General features: G+C 44.1%; 1 protein-coding gene across 8 annotated transcripts in view; it reads left to right on the top strand.

The window, feature by feature from the left end:
• Nucleotides 1-4,811, top strand: part of DIRAS2 (DIRAS family GTPase 2) — a 37,523-nt gene extending 32,712 nt beyond the window's left edge. For all 8 annotated transcript variants that reach the window (XM_066368421.1, XM_066368420.1, XM_066368423.1 and 5 more), the window contains one exon: nucleotides 926-4,811. In XM_066368421.1, coding sequence (XP_066224518.1) covers nucleotides 961-1,560 — 600 coding nt within the window. In that variant the 5' untranslated portion in view covers nucleotides 926-960 and the 3' untranslated portion in view covers nucleotides 1,561-4,811. The remainder of the gene's footprint in view (nucleotides 1-925) is intronic.
• The last annotated feature ends 9,839 nt before the right edge of the window (nucleotides 4,812-14,650 follow it).

Consider the following 14,650-nt stretch of genomic DNA (forward strand, 5'->3'; position numbering starts at 1 on the left):
TCTCCTCCCCCTTCATCCCTCTCCTCTGGGTGACCACTTCACTTTTATTTATGTCCATGAGTCTCGGTTTTATATCCCACCTACGTGTGAAATCATACAGTTCTTAACTTTTTCTGATTTACTTGTTTCACTCAGTATAATGTTATCAAGGCCCATCTATGTTGTTGTAAATGGCACTATGTCATTTCTTATGGCTGGGTAGTATACCATTGTACCACATCTCCTTTCTCCAATCCTCTATCGAGGGACACTTTTGTTGTTTTCCATGTCTTAGCCACTGTGCATAATCCTGCAATGAACATGAGGGTGCATGTGTCTTTACATACCAATGTTTTTGAGTTTTTTGTTGTGCAAAAGTGATAATGACACCAACTGCCAGGTGGTGAGGATTTCATGAATTAATATGGATGGTGAATAAATATTAATAGTCTTCTCCTCTCCCTCCCCCTGCTTGTAAAAAAATAAATCACATGTTAGGAGTAGTGTACTGGTATTGATATTTACAGAACGTCAGGTAAGAAAACCAGGAAGATGGGCTGCGATTGTGTTTGTGTGTGTGTGTTGGTGCAGGGTGGGGAGTTAGTTGCTGTTTGTCCATCACCTTTTCTTGATTCTGCCTCCCTCGGGCTGACTTGGCATTTCTCTGGGTGGATGGTGCGCATGTGAGCTCAGGTCAGGGTCCAGTAAGGAGAGACAGACCAGCTCAGTGGGCCACTGAACAGACTGTTTGCCACTTTAGAAACGGGGTTGACTACACATATTGAATTTAGAACTGAAGAATTTTTGAAATGAAAGTTTGATATTGGGAGAGTGAAAGCAAACTTTATGTATATTTATGAGCTATCAAAGGAGAGTGAAGGAGTCCAAGTAATCTCTTTCAAGATTCTTTTTATTAATTCTCTCAAACATCTGGTTCCTCTTCTAGGTGCTTTCTGGTTGACAGAGGAGCCCTCAAGCAACATGCCGGAACAGAGCAATGATTACCGGGTGGCCGTGTTCGGAGCAGGTGGTGTTGGCAAGAGCTCCCTCGTGTTGAGGTTTGTGAAAGGCACGTTTCGGGAGAGCTACATCCCTACTGTGGAAGACACCTACCGGCAGGTCATCAGCTGCGACAAGAGCATCTGCACACTGCAGATCACGGACACCACGGGCAGCCACCAGTTCCCCGCCATGCAGCGGCTGTCCATCTCCAAAGGGCATGCCTTCATCCTGGTCTACTCCATCACGAGCCGGCAGTCCTTAGAAGAGCTCAAACCCATCTACGAACAAATCTGCGAGATCAAAGGGGACGTGGAGAGTATCCCCATCATGCTGGTGGGGAACAAGTGTGACGAGAACCCGAACCGGGAGGTGGAGAGCAGCGAGGCGGAGGCCCTGGCCCGCAAGTGGAAGTGCGCCTTCATGGAGACCTCGGCCAAGCTCAACCACAATGTGAAGGAGCTCTTCCAGGAGCTGCTCAACCTGGAGAAGCGCAGGACCGTGAGCCTCCAGATCGACGGGAAGAAGAGCAAGCAGCAGAAGCGGAAAGAGAAGCTCAAGGGCAAGTGCGTGGTCATGTGAATGCCCCTCGGATGTCCCGTCACCTCGCCTCCCCTCCACGTGCCACCCACCATCGTCAGGGCAGCATGTAAGATGCCCACATGTTCACTATTGCATTGTGACTGAGATGTATCCTGTTGTTCTTAAGAGGTCATTTTATACCACTACCAATAAGCCCCCCTCTCCAGAATCAGGGACTCTGCCGACCAGCCGGTGAAAACATGCTTGGTATTGCAGGGAGCTGGGAGGGGCCGGCGGTCTCTGAAGGCTTCGTGAGTCGTTGGGAGGTAGTGTGTGAGAGCCGAGGGGAATGACTGTCACCTGCATGTGTGCCCGAGCATGTTAACTGGCAGCTGCGGCCAGGACTTTCCTTCTGCTCAGAAGCCAATGCTACCCTTGGGGGAGGGGAGAGATGTGAGGAGGTGAGAAGACCAGGCCAAAGTTGCTTTATTTCATGGTTCTTTAACTGACTTAGAATAAGGGAACACACCTCCCCCAGAGGAGGCTCCCTCCCCACTCCCTGCTGACCCATGAGCCAGGCTTCCCTGAAGGGAGGCACTCACCTCACTAGACCTCCATAGCAGGGAGTGGTTTCACCCTTTAGAATACTTCTTTTCACATACAAGGAGGAGTCCACTAAGTGCGTGCCGCGCTGTCAGAAATTCTGCGGCGTCTGAGTGCGGATGTGGAAACCCCGCGATGATCCTGGGCAGTGTCCTTAGAGGGTTTCACTTGTGACTTTCCCCCTTTAACCCAGGAAGGGTATACCTTCCTCCAGCCCTGAGATTTTAAATAAAAATAATTAAGGTAGCTATTTTTAGACCTTTCTGTTGTCCTCCACGTGGTGTTATCCTTTTAAATAACTAGATCTGTATCAGGCTGGATAACAGCCAACAAAGGCCATCTGAAGACCAGAAGCACATCCATTTTCTAAATAACACAGACATATCTATGCCATACTTCTTGAAATATTTTGAAACAGAAGTTCTTCACTGTGTTTTTTTGATGACCCATCCATCACCGTATATTCCCGGAAAATGTCTTCAAAGTAATAGCAGATTATCTTGCATGTTCCATTATAAGTGTCTCCTAAGAGCTGTTCAACACAGTGTTCATTCTGGAAACAATTATCTTTTTTCTCCTATTGATCTTGTGTGCCTCCTAATCCCTCAAACTGAATTACAGCCACTGCCGGTCCCCGCTTGCTGGTGCAGACACGGGACGGTGGCTGGAGACAGCCGGGGCAGATCCCGCCTGACTCTGGGCCGTCTGCTGCCCTTGAGTCTGGTGTGGCTCTGCTTCCTGAAACCCCCACTGACAGGGCCTGAAAGTTCTCCTGCTTGTTCCAGGAAGCACAGCCCACTCTGGCCCCAGCTCCAGAACCTTCCTCGCAGCAGCCCTGCCTGTCACCGCCGGGCAGACAGAGGAAGTCCAGTGCCTGCCCGGCTTGGACAGGGAGCTCCCGGGCTGTGTGGGCAGCAGCACCAGCCCAGGCACAGTCGTCAAGTGTGGGATAATGGCACACACCCTCCTGGGGTCTCCTTTCCCCTGCACCTGCCCCTCCTGAGCAGGGCTGAGGCAGCAGAGACTGGGAAGCTCCCACCCAACGTTGCTAAGTTAACCCTTCCAAGGCCTTTGTCTCGTCCTCTCTACCCTTCTAATAACTCACCCTTGGGAGGTGTGTGGTGTGTGGGAGGTGCTCTGAGAGCCATTTGCTCTATGGTCTTCTTACCACCGTGGCCGCCAGGAGCAAACCCAGGGCAGGAGGGTGGGGAAGCAACCGGGCCCTGTTCAGGTCCAAATGCCTGTGCCCTCTCGCTTGTCTGATCCAGACGGCGGTGCCACAGCCTTCACCGTGACATCCAGTTGACAGGTTTGCTAGGATACGTGTCTTTCAACTTGTCTGCCTTTCTCCTATTCCTGTTCTCATAGAAATGTTATCAATGTTTAATTTGGCTATGGGCCAAACTTCATGGGCAAAGTGGGAGTTAGGGGTCTTGGGTGGGTACTTTGTTAACTGTAAAATGTGGTATCTCCCACTGGCTGTAATGTCCATGAGGCTTCTTATGTGAGCCCCCCACCCCTGCCAGCCATCCTGTTCCTACTGATGCAAGTCAGATTCCAGTGTGAGCCACCCCCCTGCCAGCCGCCCTGTTCCTAGTAATAATAAGTCAGAACGGCTTTTTACCCTCTCAAGCCAGTGTCTACGTTTTAAGTGTCTAGAGCTTCATCCATATAAGAAATTGAAAATGCAACCTCATTCAGAACACCTTTCGTTCCTCTGCGTTTTGCCTGTGAGTCCATGGGAAGGCCGCCGATGCTTCAGTCGTGGGCCTCTGTTCTGAGATCATTTCCTGTGAACGGAGCTTCCGGTATTGATGCCTGCGGCAAACAGTCCTTCAGGAGTTTCCCAGGCAGTTCTGGGCTTGGGGAGTTGGTTCCCCTGAATCAGATGGTGTTAACGTTGGTCTGGCCCTGTCTTGAATAGGTAGGTAGTCATGGTTCTTGAGGATGCATCCTACATTGCATCCGGGCAGAAGTTTTTGAGCTAGCACTGTAAGTTATAAAACTCAAAATATTGCTTTGAAGATGGCACCCTGGAAATTAGCATGGGGCTCCCCACGTTCCCTGCTGTCCCCGCCCAGCCTTCCTCCATCCAGTGACAAGCCATGGGCGTGCCCTGGGCATGCATGCCATACAGCACGACCAACACAAGAGCAATACCGAATTGTCCATCAGATCAAAACTATATACATATATATATATATAATAACAGATATATAATTTATCTTCCTGCATTTTTGAAGCATAAAGTAGTACATTGTACATATTCCTAAGCTAGTCTATTTGTTTCACTGTAATATTTCAGAAATGCTCATTCTTTGTAGAACAACAAAAATACTAAATATTTTAAAAAGTTGCTCTGTGATAATTTTTTTTTTTAATTTGCAATATGTTGTTCCTACATAAGCTGTCTGGAAATATCCCTAACTCATGGGACACGTGAGCCCCCCAGGTCCATCCTGGAGCTCAGTACCCCACAAAGGCCATTGTGGACGGAGTGTTTATAGAGCATGACTTTTATACCTGTGAAATGTCAATGTGTATATTTATATTTAAAGTGCATATATGGTTACAGTTCCATTATCGATTATATTTTACTTACTCTACAGTTATAATAAAAAATTGCCCTTTTGCATTCAAGTCTTAGTTGCCAGTGATGTTCTGAAAATAATGAAACATTCAAATAAAGCTTTGGTTCTGACACCCTGGCTGGAAGATGGTGATGTTTCTTATTCTTCGGGGGGCTGCCCGTCTGCGATGGTTATGACCTAGTTCTCCTGTGGCTGCTTGTCTGTGACTACGGACCAGGGAGGAGACTGGCAGGCTCTGTGCAAATCTGGGATTGGGCACAGCAGCTGCCCTGCCATGTTCTCAGGAAGTTTTCTTAGCTGGTCCCGGTCACTGGGCTAACAGGATGCTCCAGGCTGGCTCAGAGTAGGAATGAAATGTCCATCCTCCCCACCCCCTTACAAGGGCCAGACTATTAAGTGGGGTGGACCCAGAAGCCCCAGCACTATTCCTGGGCACAGCTTTTTCTTGCTGCCCTTGGTCCTCACCCCTCCTGAATGCAAACTATAACAGCTGTCTTTTGGTAACACAGGAAAAATAAATCATCAGCTATGAACAAAGCAAAATCCTTCCTGGACCACTGAATAGCTGGTGACGGTGGACAAGTTTCTAACCTCACGGTGTTTCTGCAAAAGGGGCATTGTAACATCTGCAACACGGTCAGGCCTGAGGATCGAACTGGTGTTGTTACACACAAAGCACGTAGAGCTGTCTTGTCGCGTATGAAGCTTTCAGCGGAAACAAAAAGGCCTCTGACTATTCAGGACTCTGGGAAATCAGGCATTGTGAAAGTTAATCTGTGAGGGTACACAGGTCAGCCAGAAACTCGCAGGCACTTTGAAAGGCTTCCAAAGTATTGCTCTCAGCATGCATCCCCACCTCAGGTCATTATTGTTACATTATTCAGGGCTCTCCATTAATGGAGATAATTTCAATCGTGAGGCCCTATTAGGCCCCATTCCAAAGCATCCCATCTGGTCCTCATCAAGCTTTAATGTGCAAATAAAGTACTTGTGGACCTTGTGATTCAGCAGAACCTGAGTCTGCAAGGCTGGCGGTTCCTGGAAACCCTCATTTTTAGTGGGCTCACAGGTGGTGCTAATACTGTCTATGGCCCTTGGACCACATTTCAAGTAGCAAGGCTGTAATCTACCTGTGAGTGTACTCTGACTTTGCTGCCTGTTGGAATCACCTGGGTGGAGTCTTGAAACCTGCGGATATCCAGGTTCCAACCCAGAAATCATGTAGAAGGTCTGGAAGACAGCTTTGGCTCCAAGGTGTTTAAAATGTAGATAAAAGTTTAAGAATGGAGGCTGTTGGCCAACTTTAATTGGGAATGCCAGCCAGCTCCCTAAATCTACTGGGACAGGGGTTGCTTATTCAATGGAGTTCCCTTTTAATGAATATCTTCCAAACAGTACATTGGTGGAATTGGTGTGAGGGTCCTAGGCCCCTCCACGCACAGCAGCTCCCAATATTGGTGTGCAGAGGAAGGTACGACAGTGATGCCAGCCCCGATGCTGGTGCCAGTGTGGTGCAGTGTTGCATAGAAAGCATTTTATAGGACCTACTATTGGAGGGGCTTATGCTGTGGTGGGAAGATTTATTCCGCGTTGAAAGGTTTCTGCTCTGTGGTTTAGCCTTATCAAAGGTAGTCCAGTCCAGGCACTGCCCGAAGCCTGTGCTTGGGAGCTGGTCCGTCTGCCAGCGCACACAGCATGGGCCAAATGGGGCTAGCGCATCTTCAAGCAGAAAGTCAGAAAGAAAAAAGGGCTGGATCTCTTTTAAGCCCATGCTTATATTTTTGGGCTGGGAAGGACTTGCTTTCCTATAAACTAATAAATCAGTTGCTTTAAAATTTCATGGGCTTCATTGGTTCTTCCCACTAGCCAATCAGATTCTTCTTCTCTGCTGTCATGCTGACTTCCAGGGCACGTGCCTTAAAGTGGAAGCACAGGAAGCACCTCCCCATTCCCAGCACCTGACCAGCAGGACTTTGGGAGACTCTTTCCAAAGGGCTAGGAATTGAGTCCAGAGGGCTGAGGGCACAATGATCTCTAAGGACACAATGGATTCCTAGAATAAGCAAACACACCTATGAATGCTTTAGCCTTCTAGAAAATTAAGCTAAACAGGAAGCTTCTTACCAAAGGGGGCTTTCCAAGTTTTATGAAATATAAAGACAAAATCCCTTTGCTCTCTTTCCCCATCAATATCTAGCTACCTGCCCACATTAACAAGAGAACTCCTGCCATTACCCCTGGAGGGGTTCCAGCAGCTCCGAGTGAGGGATGATCTCACTGGTCTTGGGCCTGAGCCCCAAACTGTCTGGAGTGTTCCAGTCGTACTTGGCCTAATATCAGCGTGGCACATGCTCCATCCTGGGCTTGCAGACTTGCTGTTGCTTTCGATGCGAACACTGTGAATGTGAGTCAGAGGTCAGAGCTTCTAACACACAGCTGGCTGTGACCTGAGACAGCTGCTCTGTCCTGCCTCCATCCTGCTCCAGATGGGGTCAGGACCTCACCTGACTTCCTGTTTTCACAGTTCTGGATTGCTCCATCATGTTCCTATTCCATTACCTTTTCCTAACCAAAAGAGCCCTTGACCATTCCAGTCCCAGTATGTCACAAGTCACTGTGACCCAGAGAGGCAGCCCCAGGCCTCAGATAGTTTAATATAATTTCTATAGTCAGAAGGATAATAGTTACCATTATTGTTATCTTTATAATTCCTCACACTCCTTTTGCCTCAAGCAAATGAAGGGGGTTATCCTGGGGATAGGAACACAAACAAACCACCAGTTTTTTGAGTCCTAAAACTGCAGGGACAGGTGTGGCCACAATGGATGTGAAAGTTCTGTAGGGTTTTTATTAGGGGCAACAAAAGGATGTAAAGTAGATGTGAAAGGTTAATTGCCCTCCTCATCAGGATTCTTTGCTGTCTGCTAATAACAACAACACATTAATTTTTAAGAAGGACCTCTTGAAAGTAGCAAGGACCAGTGCTTGTTTAGCACGCAGGATGCATGTGTGCGCACAAGCACTGAACCATCAGAATTAGATACTGTAAACTGTTCCTAACACCCCCCTTTGACAACCCCCAGTAAATATCAGGAACTCAGAGGAGGATGAGGCCTGGGCTTGGTTGAAGATATTATTGTCACAGTAAGACTGGCACTATGCAGTTATAAAGCCAGTGTGTCAAACCCACTGCCGTGGCCATGCTGCTGCTTCTGCTCAGAAATCCCTTCTTTCTGTCTCCCTGTCCCATTTCTGCTTACCAAAACATTTTCCTATATGAACACTGCATCCAATGGACTTCTCTATAAAGCCTTCTGCATGTGTTTGAATCAAAGGAATCTTCATCCTCTTCAAAGCTTCTCTTGATTCTTTTTTTCTTTCTGTCCTTTATGGCTCTTCCAACATGTTTTGTTTTGCTGACATGGTTTTTGCTTTATGTCCTGATTTGCTCCATACTATTTAACCCGAAATCATTGCTAAACTTTCTTGGCAACCTGCCCTGTACTTTGGACCCCTAAATACCCTGTAAACAATTGTTAGAATGAGCAGCACACTTCATCTAAACGCTTATAGTGGGATTCTGTGCAGTCCATCAAACACACGCCCACACTGCCCCCTATGGGCACAGAGGAGGGTTGCACTTCCTGGCACCCATGTTGTTGATTAGGATCTCACCTGTCTGGCCAAGGAAGTGTGAGTGGAAGAAAACTTTTCCATGCCAACAAGAGGCCCCCAGCATTCTCCTTTCCTTCTCTCACGGGAAAATGATGCTCCAGACCCTGATTGCTCCATCCACCTGCATCTCAGAGTGTGGAAACAGGGAAGATGGGAGCAGTGCTTCCTCAGAATGCCAGTAGACACACAGCCAGAGGGAACAAACAAACCTTTGTTGTTTTAAGCCATTAAAACTTTGTTGTTATTTGTTATGATAACGTAACCCAATTTGTCTTGACTCCTACATTATCTCTGGTTTGTAATTACAAAGATTAGCATTTTCTTCTTGTCAACCTTTTCCTCTTAAAATAACAAGTGAACAAAATATATACAATACAAATACAGTATTTCCCCATGTATAAGACTCACCCTTTTTTGAAAAATTTGGGGTTTAAAAACTGGGTGTGTTTATACAGTGGTTGTAATAGTTTTTTACTTGCATTTTCTGCTTTTTCACTTAGATGCAAAGTTGTATGAATTTTATGATGAATAAAACTTGAGTTCAATATCAATAACTTTATGTAATACTTTTTTTTTCAAATTTTGGGCCCCAAATTAAGGTGTGTCTTATACATGGGAGCATCTTATACATGGGGAAATACAGTAAATATGTATAGCATTACTATAATGAATGGAATTCTCAAGATCATGCCAGACTTGTAAAAAAAATTGTCCTTTTTGACAGGTTTTTATTATTATTTTTAAGCATTTTCAAATTTAGGCTGAATAGTGTCAACTAAAAAAATTAAATTATAAAAATATGCAATAAATTTGGCTAATTGGATGATAAGTCTTCTAGCATTCTGAAACACCTTGCCTTTGCCCAAGTTGGAATGATTCAAAATAGAGCTGGTTGGGTAGATTATAAGCAGTTTCGGTTTTCAGAAAAAGACAGTGAAAGTTTATTTTTTATTCTATAAATTTTATAAATATGAATTCTAAAACTAACTGGCTCTTCCAAAAGTCTATTGAGAACCAAATAGTCATGTTTTCAGCTTCTCAACAGCCAGCCCAGAGCCACTGGGACTTCCGTGGTGTCTGTGAATGAAAAGCCTGTCACCTTGGCTCACACATTCTCATGCTTGTTCTACTTACTTTCTGGTGTTTGTTAAATTGCATATTTTTTTCCTTTGTATGTCTAACTCATGATTCTTTTTTTATTTAATCATTTTAGAGAGAAAGGAGAGAGAGACAGAAAGAGAGAAAGAGAGAGAAAGTGGGGGTGGGAGCAGGCAGCATTGATTCCCATATGTGCCTTGGTCAGGCAAGCCTGGGGTTTTGAATTGGTGACCTCAGCATTCCAGGTTGATGCTTTATTCACTGTGTCACCACAGGTCAGGCAATAAATGGATAGGAAAAATTTTTAAATATTTTATTCATTTTAGAAAAGAGAGAGAGAAAGAGAGAGAGAAGGTAGGGAGCAGGAAGTATCAACTCCTAAATGAGCCTTGACTGGCAAGGCCAGGATTTGAACCAGCGACCTCAGCATTCCAGGTTGATGCTTTATCCACTGCACCACCACAGGTCAATAACTCATGATTCAATGAAGCCCAAAGGTAAAGATAAATTAGTAGCAAAATACTAAACTTGTAATGCCCTAAAGCACTGTGAACCTCTTTGCATACAGTGATCTGCCGATCAGTGAGTATGATCATTTTGGAAGACAAAAATCACTCTACCAACCATTAAAAAATAAAGGTGTTTGGGGAATAGATGAAAATATCGAAATATCTTATGATCTGAATTTCTCATGTCAATGCATTGTTTTTTCACAAAGTTTATCAGCTCACCCAACTTTCAACATCATTAGTAAGCTAGTCAAGTTCTCCTTTTTTAACAGAAGAAATGCAAAAATAATGGTTGAAAGTGTGAAATTAATGAAAAGTTGTTTAATAAAATGGGCAAGCCACAAATTCTTTTTGTAGCAGAAAGAGACACAAGCCCTACCATCACAGAGAAGCCAATAAGACCAGACTCAAAACTTTATTACAGATGTTCTCAGAGAGGAAGCACAGTTAGGCTTTGGTTAAAATTGTTCTGTTCTTATTGGATCTTACATAATATTAATGTCCCATAATATTAAGGAGTGGTAGCCAGTGTGTTAGTGTGTTGCTGATTCTGATTCACAACTGAATAGTTCAACACATACTGGTGAGACATGTGTGGGGTCCACACAGTAAGAGAAGATATTTTGTCATTGTCATTTGTTTAATTTGTGACAGTTTTATGAAAGGTGATGTGCTCTGCGGTAGGCACACTAGGGTACACTGGAGTACTGGTGGGGGCTGGGTCTAAATATCACAGAAAGGGAAAGGTTTTATTTGAACGCAAAATCACATATGTACTGTTTTGTTTTCTAGAGCAGAATAGAACGGTTAACTCTATGCCTCTTGATCTTGATTTATGGTTCAAGAAAACAGCAAAAACTGTAAATATAATCACATCATGGCCAGCAATATTTCATCAATCTTCTATTGACCATGGTGAATTTCAGCACTGAGTATGTCGACTATTGAAAGGAAATGCTCTTACCAACTGTTTTACCTTCATAAATAAGTTCAACTACTTTTTAAAAGTGATGTTAGTAGCATGTTCAAGTAACAAAATTGGGGACACATTCAGTACCTCAGCAGTCTTGAACCATGACTTCAGGCCAACATATTATAATTATTACATCTTTAGCTATTAAGGATAGTACATTATGTGAGCTTATTTCACTGAATATGACAGCAAAATTTCAATGATAGTCACTTGAACAACATAGACCTTTATTCTTTGTTATATGAAAGGGGTTCATTAGCTTCATGATATCACAAGGATCCACATGCATTAGATGATTTAGCTCCACTTTCTCTAGGGTATGGGACACATTCTAATGGCCCACCCTGGCTGCTGGAGCTCCAGCCATCAAATCTTATGTAGGATGGTAGCAAGAGAAGTAAGCAGTCTTGGCCAGAAAGCAGGGGGATGAAAAGAATCAAATGGTAACTGTGACTCAGTTGTCTGGTGTTGAGGCTGGAGCTATTCTCCCCACTCTCCCAAGGATAGGACTTGTGCTTCTGCCTCATGGGAGATTCGATAGAAACTGTCCAGGCTGTTGGCAGATCAAATCTCTGGATTTCAGAGGCCACACCCAGCAGATTCCTAGTGGCCTAACCGTACTGAGGTATGAGAAAAAACTCAGGACAGACTTACACCTGGAACCCTGGGATGGGAACCACACCAACCATCTTTACTGATGCCTGATTAGGCCCAGTTTCTACTAGGGGTAGTCAAACTTTTTATAAAAACTGCCCACTTTTGCAGTGCTGGTCAACTTGGTCCCTACTGCCCACTAGTGGGCAGTCCAGCTTTCATGGTGGGCAGAAGGTAGAGCAGCTGAAAAGTGTGGGCACATCGCAAAGAAATTGGGCCCTTTTACAGAGCTGCTCTCAGCTCTAAGCAGGAGGAAGCCGATCCTTATACACAGGTTGGCCCCTCCCTTCTATACCCAGGCACAGAAAATACAGACACAAATAGTGAACAAAATGGTAATTCCAGACAGATAGCCCAAGGTGGGTTACAAATATCTGATATAAACATACTCAAATGAAAAAAATGCAAAACCCACACAAAAAATAGTGGATGGCACATCTTACCCATGTTAGACTCAATGAGCCACACAAATGTCACACAAAAAGTGGGAGTATAGCAGGTACCAGACCCTGCTGCGAATAACTACACCACAGAATACAGACACTGCACAGCAGCTAATACATGTAACCAACATTAACACTTAGAGTCAGTCAGCCTGAAAGTTTGATTCCACCCATGAAAAGGCCAACAGCATCCAAAACTCACATATAACAGGAGGATAAATAAAGCCCTCAAGAAACATTCCTAGAGCAGGGAGCTCAGGTTTCTTGGAGGTTAGTACCACTGAGCCCACCTTCACATAAAGACATCACAACAAATTTAAGAGTCAGAGCAGAGCTACCTAATATACTGACAAATTGGGCAGATGAAGAAATATGCCTCAAATAAATCAACAAGAAAAATTCCCAGAAAAAGAATGAAATGAAGTAGAAGCAATCAAACTACCAGACGCAGAGTTTAAAACAATGGCTATTCAAATGCTTAAGGATCTTAGAGGAAAAATGGATGATCTCAGTGAGAACTCAAACAAAGAGATAGTAGGCATTAAAAAAGACAATAAAATAAAGTAAAAAATGGTGACTACAATATCTGAAATGAAGACTGCACTAAAAGGAATCAACAGAAGTTTGAATGAAATAAAGGTCAAAATAAACACATGGGAATATATCAAACTAAAAAACTTCTGCACAGCAAAAGACACTATTAACAAAATAAAAAGACAACCCACTTACGGGAGAACCTATTTGCCAATACATCTGATAAGGGATTAATAAACAAAATCTCTTAAGAACTTATCAAGTTCAACACCGGGAAGGCAAAATATCCAAATAAAAAATGAACAAAGGACTGGAAGACACAATTTTCCAAAGAGGACATACAGACGGCCATTAGGCACATGAAAAAATATTCAACATCACTAATCATCAGAGAAATGCAAATTAAAATCACAATAAGATATTATTTTATATCTCCCAGAATGGCTTTCATTAACAAATCAACAAACAAGTGCTGGTGAGGGTGTGGAGAAAAGGGAACCCTCCTGCATTGAGGGCGGGAATGTAGACTGTTGCAGCCAACGTGGAAAACAGTATGGTATTTCCTCAAAAAAATTAAAAATAAAACTGCTTTAGGATCCAGCTATCCCACTTCTATGAATAGATCCTAAGAATCTCAAAACACTAATTCAAAAGAAAATATGCACCCCCATGTTCATTGCAGCATTGTTTGCAATAGCCAAGATCTGAAAGCAGCCCAAGTGCCCATCAGTGGACGAGTGGACAGAAAAGCTGTGGTACATTTACACAATAGAATACTGCTTGACTATGAAAAAAGAAGAAAGTTTTACATTTTTCTACAGCTTGGGTGGACTTGGAGATTATTATGCTAAGTGAAGTAAGTCAGGCAGAGAAAGAGAAATATCATATGATCTCACTTATATGTGGAATCTAATGGACAAAGTGAACTGAGGAACCAAATAGAAACAGAAGCAAAGTCATGGGAAACAGATGGACAGCTGTCAGAGGGAAGGGGGAAGAAGGGATTGGATCAAAGAAGGTGAAGGGATTAGCCAAAATCATATATACATAACACATATATACAGACAACAGGGTAGAAATAGCCAGAGGGGAAAGGGGGTATGGGTAGGGGAGGGTGGAAGAAGGGGAAACGGGGGAATGTGGGTAGAAAGAGACTGCATGGGGCACAGGGGGCACAGTGTGGTCTGTAGAGGGTGTTAAATTGAGTGGGACACTTGAAACTATGTCAACACAATAAATTAAAAAATAAAAATTAAAAGAAAAAAATATCTTCTTTATCTTGGGTTCATGTTCAACTTTAGTAGTTAGACTTATCTGCCAGAATAATCAACTACTTTCTGTCACTCATGATGAGTGACTGTGCTGAGCTAGAATTTTCCTATCTGGTAGAAATATGTAGATAACCAATAAGAGATACAGATTATGCAATAAAATATGATGCACTGTTCAAGGCATCTGTTGTCTGTTCAGATTGAACAAATCTTGTGAAAAGATTAGTGGGTGATGTCTTTCATGGGGGACAGTGCTTCCCCAATGCATAGAAAACTTCCCTTTGGGGTCTATTCCTTGATGCCTTGGTCAAGGTGTATCTGTATCTCTTGACCCCACAGGGCATTCAGGTACCCTATCCTCTGTTTTAGTGTCCCCACAAGTGTCTAGAATAATTGGGTAGCACATCTTGCTCAGCACAGAGTGGAGGATGGTGGTGGCCTACCCACAGCCAAGGGCCTTAGCTTTATTACCTCTTCCAATGTCCATTTGGTTCCCTGTAGTCAGTTGTGTCCTGGGGCCAGCTACTACTGGGTCAAAAAAGCCAAGTTGGCCCATTTTTTCAACCCTGAGTTAAGGGAGTTGAAGTTGGTCATGGAAGGAACATGTGCACCTGGACGAACACTGCACAACCGGGACGTTTCTCTTCCTTTCCTGGAGAGCTGGCTGGTTAGCACTGGCCAGCCCACACTTGCTCTCAAGGGATGAAACATTTTACTGCTTGTCCTTTCTGAGTCTCTTCTCTGAGTGCTCCCTTCCGCTCCCGGTTAACGTCCATCCATCCTTGCCCAGAATCCTCTT

This window comes from Saccopteryx leptura, chromosome 2 (assembly GCF_036850995.1).
Source record: "Saccopteryx leptura isolate mSacLep1 chromosome 2, mSacLep1_pri_phased_curated, whole genome shotgun sequence".
Taxonomy (NCBI): Eukaryota; Metazoa; Chordata; class Mammalia; order Chiroptera; family Emballonuridae; genus Saccopteryx; species Saccopteryx leptura.